We start from the raw sequence: 8,904 nt of genomic DNA, 5'->3' as shown, positions 1-8,904 counted from the left end.
GGTTGTTTTTTTCTATGACTTTCTTTTTATGTGTGAAAAACCTGCAACTTGAACCCTAACATTTTGAAGTGATTATCCCTTCAGCAGTATGAGGTATCAGCTTGTTGTATATCTTCCTTTTAAAATTTGTGGTAAGGATCTGCAGCATCTGTGTTCCTTTTTCTATGGTATGTAAAAATGATCCTAATTTATGTTTTCTATTTATATTAGGGAGCTAAAATATGAAGTCAGTAGCACTTTTTGTTTCTAGTCAGTTACCTTTGCTTAGCATATACAACAAATATAATTTAGTATATACAATAAATATAATATAAACTATGAGATCATAGTTTATTTATAGAAATATAAATAAACCATAGTTATAGATAGATTAGTAAGTAAAAAATATATTTATATGGATGAGGTAAAATGTGAAATCAGTAAGACTTTTTAATCAGGGACAGGGGATCTACACTAGATCCACCTCCCAGTCCCAAGTCGTTTGCATCCTGTAACAGTTTTTAAAGGATTATTTATTGTTTAAACTACTTTTGTTTTTTTGAATGGATAATTTTGAACCAAAAACATAATAATCAGATCTTTCAATAAATTCAAAAGCTTTTGTTGAACTGCAGTCATCTAAGTCAGGTGTGTTAAAGCAGGGAAACATCTATAACATGCAGAGCGTTGTGCCTCGAGTACAGAGAAAAACAGAATACTTCCTCTGTGTTCCTGAAAAACACATTTGTCCTCAAGAGGGCGTAATCAATCTAAGTAATTTATCAAGGATTAAGGCAGAGGGAGTACAGAATTTGGCTTGGAATCATTTCCACATGAACACATTTTCTACACCAACAAAACAGGTTAGAAAACTCTAAACTTTTCTCTTATTAAAATAAATGATTACTTTCATTTTTTTTTATGAAAATATTTTAGGTTTAATTTATTGATTGGCCTGGAGTGCTTTAATCTTGGTGACTTTGGCCCTTGGCTGTTGTAATGTTAATATTACACTTAAACAAATAAACACTTGCATGTGTTTTTGAGCAGACACCTATTTGCACAGTTTCAAGAAAAAAAGCTGATTTTCTATTGATAAAACTATTATCAAAATGTTAGTTTATTATAATTAGTTTCAAAAGTAAAACTCAATGACTAAGCCAAATTAGAAAAAAGCATCTGTTTTTACATGCTAAAACATGTATTCCAGTAATCAGTAAAAAAAGGCTTAATGTCACCACTTTTTGTGATTATTTTTCATAGTTCATGTCTTGCAATAAGTCTGATGTTGAAATGTCTGACATTAATGCAATCTTATATTCACTGAAACATTTACGACAGAACTCTTAATTTAAAAATGTTGCAAATATCCAGTCATTTTGGGCAAGTAAAAATATGTTAACTTTAAATCTGCGAAAGACATGACTAACAAATAAGATGATGTATTTCACTGGTTTATGTCTGTATTGTTATTTTTTTTTTAATCAGTAAGGCTTTCAGCTAACAGCTGAATAACTTTATGAAGATACCCATCTCAGTAACGTCCAAGTGTTGAGGACATAAACTGAGCTAACCTGGTTAAAACCAGTCTCTTGTACTACACTTTGCTTTGTAGGTCTGGTCTCTCAGCTGTTGAGAAACAATTGATTCCTGGAGGTGTGGACTGTGTTGAGGTTTTAAACGTTATTCAGCTAATAGTGTTTTCCAATCACGTACGTATTGATGCAGTTTGAGGTGTGGTGCGGCAGAAGCACATCTAAAAGTTGCAGGGCAGTGGCCCTTGAGGACTGGAGTTTAACACCAGGGCTATACGTCCAACTGCTGAGGACTTATTGACATACTTTTCATCAGGCATGTTTTTCAAATCCTTTTCCTGTTATTGCTCAAATGACATTCTATTTCAATTTTCAGCATTATATTACAGCAATCTAAGAGCCAGCTTCCTTAGCAATGACCTTTTGTCGCTTCCCCTCCTTGTGCAGGGAGTCAACCTTCTAATCAGTAGTCTTCCACATGATTGTGTAGAAGAAAACATCACATTTTCATACATTTTATTGGTCTTTTGTAATTGTTTTAAGAAACTGAATTTTGCCATTGGTAAACTAGAATAATCCAATTTACAAGAAGTAATTAAACAATTGTTAATATAAATTAATTAAACCATATCTTTAATAAATTAATTCAACGATTTAATTGATATTAACAATTAAATAATAATAATAATAATAATAATAATAATAATAATAATAATAATAATAATAATAATAATAATAATAATAATAATAATGGAGGAACTGGTTTCCTGTAATAATTGACTATCGCAACCATTATTACCTTCTGGTTGTGATAGATGTGAGTTCTGGCCAAAATTCCCATCTGATCACACTGCACAAAAGCCTGAATTATACGCAGTATTACCTGTGGATTATGGATAAAATAATTAAATTAACAAATAATCTACTCAGAATACACGTGAAATTGTGGCTGATGCAAATGGGGAAAGAGGAATTTCCCTAGTTCTATAAAAAGCTCATCTCAACCAAATAAATAGAGGTGGGAAGCAGAAAGAAATTCATCTTCCTGACTGCCTGTCCAGATCATCCTCATCATAATGGTATGTGGAGGCAGTGCGGCAGAAATGTGCTCTTACTGCAAGCGCGTTTTATGAAGGCAGCATCTGACAGAAACAGTTTTACACGATGTATTCTAACAGTGCCCATGTTTAGCTCTAATCGTGTAGTTTCGAGTGAATTCTTTCTATCTCAATTTAAGTTCTGCTAAGTTTTGCTTCCTGGCGTTTTTTCTTCTCTCTCCAGGAGTTTTTAAACCTCTCAACGGAGCTGTTCATCCTCCTGTCTGTGCGCTCCTGGCTGGTGAACGGCGTCACCTCCTCGTTGACCTACGAAGTGACCGACCCGATCACCGGCACCTCTCTGCAGTGTGACAGCTGCCCGCCGGGAACATTTCTGCGCGCCAGATGCTCCTCCGTCAAAAAAAGCGATTGCGCTCCGTGTCCAGAAGGCACCTTCACGGAGCTCTCGAACTACATAGGGAGATGTTTACGCTGCGGAATCTGCGGGCGGAACCAGGTGGTGAAGAAGGAATGCACCGCAACCAGCGACTGTCAGTGCGAGTGTAAACAGGGTTACTTCTACCGTCAGGACTACGACATGTGCTTCAGACACAGAGAGTGTCCCTCTGGACAGGGAGTGATCACCAAAGGTACAGCCACTCTACACGAGCTTGGTTTCATTAACAATGTGGTTTTATTGATAGTTTATGCTTCACCTGCAGGTACACCAGAGAGAGACACAGTGTGCGGTATCTGCTCTGTTGGCACCTTCTCTGATATTTCCTCCACTGATCAAAACTGCACTCAGCACAAGAGCTGCAGCGACGCGGGGCTGCAGGTGGTGATGAAAGGCGCCATCTGGCATGACAGCCTGTGTGCAAACTGCAGTAACCTCAAAGGTAAAATATTTTCCTTCAAGCCAGAAATTGGCTGGTCAATATCTGTAGCCTGTTATAAAGGGGTTATTTAATTATGTGTTGGCGCAGATAGAGCAGTTATTTTATCTGTCAGTCCTATCTATAAAGGTCAAACGGCAGGACATGGGTCAAATAGACTGACTGCATTTTAGCCAATCAGATGTTTCAGTGCACTACTGCATAACCAAATATTTAATATTCCACAACAAATGGTCTGTTTAAACTGATCTTAATTTTTTCCTCCAATGTCTTATTTAGCTTTGAATGTTTGATAATCTATCTAGCTGTACTAATTAATAAACTAATTATGACAAAATTAAATAATAAGGACAGGAATCATTTTCTTTTTCATTCATTTGTTTTCATTATATAAAGTGTTGCCTTGTTGCTGAAATGTGCTAAAGATGTAAATTTGCCTTCATTTTTTTTTATAACAAATGTTTAATGTTTTTTTTCTATGTCTAAAAATGATTCTGTATATATGTTTAGATTTGTTTAATGTTCTGGGCTTTTATTAACGTTCTATATTCAAACACTACGTCACCAATATATCTAAAATACGTCCACGTCTCAGTAACTGAAAGTTATTTAAAACATTACTAAACACTGATTTATGACTTCAAAAGGTCTTGTTTTACTTTCTACTCCCTGAAAGTAGATAGTGAAACAGTTTTGTTATGTCTGTGTTGCTGGAATGTGTCATAACGTCCCGACTGTCTGTCTCCTCTCTCTAGATGGAGCTGAATATCTCAAAGAAATTGTCCCCGCCTTTTTCATTCATCACAAAATAAAAATCAAACGGCTGCGTCGAGTGGTGAACAAGCTTCCATCTGACAACATCAGAAAGCAAGAAGGAACTTTGGAGCTCAGCTTCTCAGAGCTTCACTCCCGCATCAGCAGCTGGGTTTCATCTGCAACTCCGATGCAGATCCGGCAGCTTCCAGCCATTCTGATTAAACTGAGAGCGTCTCACGCAGGAGAAAAACTACAAAAGAAGCTGAATGGAATTGACAAAAATCTATTAAAGCTGTGCCATTTAGGACATGATAGGGAGGTAGATTTAAGTTCAATTTTTGCTTAATTTCTATTTCTTTTTTTCTTTTTTTTTTCCTGCACACGGCCTTTCAAATATTTCACAGGCTGCTTTGTTATGATAAGATTTGATTGTTTTGTGTCATACCAACATGCTGTCTTACTTCTGTTTTTTCAGGCATTGACACTTTATGCCAAGTTAAAGAAAGATGGGAGCTTTGAATTTAGTTTTAGGAGGTAGAATTTGCACTGAGGGCATCTAAAATATGTTAAAGGGGCAGAATTATGTAAAGTCAAAATTTTTGAGCTTTACATCATGTTGAAATGTTCTTCCCTCATTAGAACCATACCTTTAATCTCCGAAGCAACCAGTTGGGGCAAAAACGCCTGGGTAGACCGAGTGCCTCCAAGCAGGAGCAGGAGTTTCCAAGCTTTAGCGTCACAGAGCAGCCCTCCCTCACTGAGCTCCTTCAGACTAGCCAGCAGCAATTAGCAAACACCTGGTGGAATTGAGCATCAGCTAAGGTCTTTATAGGAGCTCACCTGGTTATGGAACTTTGGTAAAAATGTTGTTAAAGGGTTAATAGAGGAGCACTGTTGTGATGACTTCCTGAAGGCCTCATTTCAAGGCATTAAATTATGATGTCAACATTCCTTTAAGTCATATTTCATCTATGCATCATTTTATAACAACATAGTTACTTGATTATGCTATAAAATGGCACTATGTGCCTAGAAAATACATAATACTGCCCCTTCAAATTCATAAAGTGTAAATGTTGAAAAGCTTCAGTCTACATTTATCTACCTCCCCTATTTATTTCTCCTGAAGTCAGATTGAGCGTTTTTCACTTTTACTTACTGTATTTCAAAAATTGTATTTTAAAAGTATTACTTTGGTACATATTGTGCTGAAATTGTCAAAAGAGAGATATTAATTTATTTGAAGAAATATGCTAAGTTTATTTTATTTTATACACATAGAATTATTGTTTTTTTTAATGTGGAATATTGCTGCTTACATTGCTCCAATAAAAACAAAACACATATAATCAGTCCTAATTCATCTTTTGTAACAATGACAGCTCCACCAACATCTTCAATCACTACTTACATATCCAGACAAACTGGATTTCAGAGATTTCATGTTCAGCCATGCACAGGCCAACAACTACATAACACCTTCAATACAATGTTTATTTAGTGTTGTTTCATGTTTTTAAGTCTTCACATATGAAAGGTAAAATAAGATCAATTCAGCAGAATGTATAAAACACCAGTTATCCCCACAAACAGCAGAAACATTGATCTAACCGTTATAGCAAAGTGTGGCCAATTATAAGATAAATCTTACTACATTCGCTATAATACAATATCATTAAAAATTTATATCCTGTGAACAGCCCCTAATTTAAATGTATTTTATCAAGATTTTATCTCACCAACCAGCATAAAGTATTTCATAGCTGTTAAGTGAATTGACAATACATGGCTATTTTCCTCACCACCAAAGAATCCCAAACTCCTTTGGATTTCTTCCATCAGAAAGCTTCAAAAAGTATTTCAAAGGGAATGTAATATGTAAAATCAACTTTTTTGAGCTTGATATAATGTTAAGTTATTATCTAATCAAACCTGGAGTGTTGCTTTGCATGTTTGAGAAATCTTTGAATCTTCTGTGGCAGCCGTACAGAATTGTAAAACACTTGGGGGAACCAAACACCGCCTTCCATGTTCAGCTCCTCCTCAAAGCTGCAGTCAAGTCAAGCTTTCGCATTACAGAGCACCCCTTCTTCACAACTCCCCCATTGAGCTTTTTCAGGCTAACAACAGCAGAAATTAGCAAACACCAAAGCTACAATAGGAAGCAAACTTCAGTGACCACTTTGTCCAAACTATACAAAAACAGCCGACGTCTGTGTCCATTAGAGCCGCCAACTGAAACACGCATTGTGTCTGTATGGCCAAGGAAAAATAATAAAGTCAGAAGTTATAGTGTTACTTTATAATAAAGTTGCTAAGCTTCATTTCACTGATAAACTGCTCACTGTCTTTGTTGAAGCCAGCAGCTTTGAGCTAGTGTAATGCTAACCAACAGGTCTTAAGACAGTGCTCTTCCTCATTTGCATATCGAGGCAGATATGCATGAGGTAAAGTGAAAAGAGGAGATGAGAAAATGTACAAAGAACAATGCGTGTTTTAGGAAAAGACTAAACACAATATACACATTTTTGATTAAAATGCATGTGAAAAAGGGAAAAACAAGTATATTTACATTTCTTCATTATTATGCATATGAACTGATTTATTTATTTATTTTTTTTAATTTTGTCAGTTTTTGCCCTCCGTAGACCAGTTAAACAAAAGGCTGGGAAATGAAAGAATTACTCAAAGAAACAGCCAAGTGGCCTATGGCAATTCTGGAGGCACTGCAAAGATCCACTGTTCAGGAGGGAGAGTGAGACAAATGGACAACAACAGAACAACACTCCCCAAATGAGACATGATGTTATTGAAATGTTAAAAGAAAGCCATAAGATGCTCTGTTTAATTTTGATAAAAGCCATATAGCACACACAGAAAATTGTGTGTGCCATAAAAAAAATTTTTAGAAAATTATTAGAAAATTATAAAACTAACCTGGATGCAAAGTAGATTGTGTTACAAACAAATGATCTACTGTCCAAGTAAATGAGATCTAATCTCATCTTGTACTGGGGAACATGGTTTCATAGTCAACTTTTACTTAACCTTTACATTTCTTAAAAAGAAATGTGATCCTTTTTTGAAGATCAAAAATACAAAACCTTAAGACATGCTTTTTTTGTAAATTAGTATATATTTAGAACATATATTTAGATAAAACATCTAATCTAGTACAAAAACATGAATAAAACATGCCATTTCCATGTAAATGGTAAGTTACTGGGGTCTGTTCCACAGTGTCAGTAGGTCAATAACACTGCTGTGGATGACAGAGAGCTAGAGAAAATCCCCTTCATCCAAGTTAAAGTTTGGACCAGAAAAACGTAAAGGGCTGAAAGACATCACTTCCAATTTTATTCTGTTTTATATGTCAGCTAGCTGCTTTTAAACAAAGTGGATATTTATCAAATCTAAACCTGGAACTAGAATAAAAAGAGAGTTTTGGGTTTTTTTTTTTCACAACAGTAGTTTTAGTTTTCCGACTGTTATAACGCCACCAATATCATTAGTGTCTCACCCGTATTGCTAACTCTTCATTCAGTAACTATTTCACCCAATTGCATAAAGGTTGTTGTCATCGGGGAAAGTAACACCCAGGAAGGGTGGGCAGTGGTTCATCATAGTGGTTAGTTAGCTGATGAGTCCTCACAGAATGACGGAAATGACACACCACACACTTTCATTTGAGTAATGTCTTCCCAGTTTTCTGAATGTACAAAGTGGAGCTAAACTCTCTGTGAAAACATCACCCTGCCTTCAAGTAAAATTTAGAAAAATTCCACCAAAGTGGAGGGAGTTTGGTCAGGAAGAGCACTAAAAGCATTGCTGTCAACTTATCACTTTGTCACCGTATTTAGCAACTTTTCAGAAACTTCTAACATCGTAAATAAATTTAAAAAAATACTAGCAACAAAACTTCAAACTTGTTTATGTATTTTTGGAGACGTTGACAACACATGAAAGCAACAATCACGCTCCAGAAACTATCCTACGCAAGAAGCGAGTGCCACTCCCATTTCCTGAGCAACGCAGTCAGTCTCATACACTCATCTTCCATCAGAGCAGAGGTGATCCATTCCACTCCTTGTCCATATTGTAAATGAATCACGATTGCACATAGCTGAGAATTATTGTAGATTAATGCCCACTGCGCTCACACTTCCAACTCCTGACTCGCCATGGGGACGTAGGTCTGAGTGAGATGGTTTGATACCCAAATGCAGAGCTGTGAAGTAGACAGCAACCGAGCTGTACCATTGTACACAATAGGCTGGTTTAACCAGAGCAGCCATCCTTTAACCCATGTATGTTGCAAAGAAAATCAGTGTAAGACTATTTTTGTCACCATTCAAAGGAATTGCTGCATTACACAACAAAGAATTTAGCCTTTTTAGTCTCACCAAGCAACCAAGGCACAGTTCCTGAAAAATGAGGGAACAGAATCTCTTTATACACCCGCCACCCACTTTATTTGGAACATTGTTTCAATCAATTTATCCAAATAATGACTCTGCAATTTCAATGCATCGTTTTTTCCAGATGTGGTCAACAACATTTTCTGGAGTTCAAGCAGATCATTAGAAAGGGAATTGAAGTGACTCTTAATTTTGGATGAAATAAGTTTTTCTGTATTTCAGAAACAACTAATTTACTAGGATTTTCTCATACAAGCAATTACGGAAGACTGCCCAAATATGA

The 8,904-nt window shown here is 36.0% G+C and overlaps 1 protein-coding gene across 1 annotated transcript; it reads left to right on the top strand.

The window, feature by feature from the left end:
* The first annotated feature begins 2,372 nt into the window (after positions 1-2,372).
* Positions 2,373-5,511, top strand: LOC129375797 (tumor necrosis factor receptor superfamily member 6B-like). The gene is made up of 4 exons (XM_055055077.1): positions 2,373-2,593; positions 2,796-3,201; positions 3,274-3,450; positions 4,203-5,511. Exons 1-4 carry the CDS (start codon positions 2,591-2,593, stop codon positions 4,547-4,549), a joined length of 933 nt encoding a protein of 310 aa, XP_054911052.1. The 5' UTR covers positions 2,373-2,590; the 3' UTR covers positions 4,550-5,511.
* Positions 5,512-8,904: the final 3,393 nt, after the last annotated feature.

This window comes from Poeciliopsis prolifica, unplaced genomic scaffold (genome assembly GCF_027474105.1).
Source record: "Poeciliopsis prolifica strain line A6 unplaced genomic scaffold, Auburn_PproV2 SCAFFOLD041, whole genome shotgun sequence".
NCBI classification, from domain to species: Eukaryota; Metazoa; Chordata; class Actinopteri; order Cyprinodontiformes; family Poeciliidae; genus Poeciliopsis; species Poeciliopsis prolifica.
The sequence above is the reverse complement of the archived record's forward strand: the minus strand, read 5'-3'. Positions and strand labels throughout refer to the sequence as shown.

Bases quoted from the DNA above. Each gene is read 5' to 3' on its own strand.
- LOC129375797 (XM_055055077.1), top strand. The intron at 3,202-3,273 runs GTACAGCCACTC...CTTCACCTGCAG, and splicing joins ACAGGGAGTGATCACCAAAG to GTACACCAGAGAGAGACACA. The intron at 3,451-4,202 runs GTAAAATATTTT...TCCTCTCTCTAG, and splicing joins AAACTGCAGTAACCTCAAAG to ATGGAGCTGAATATCTCAAA.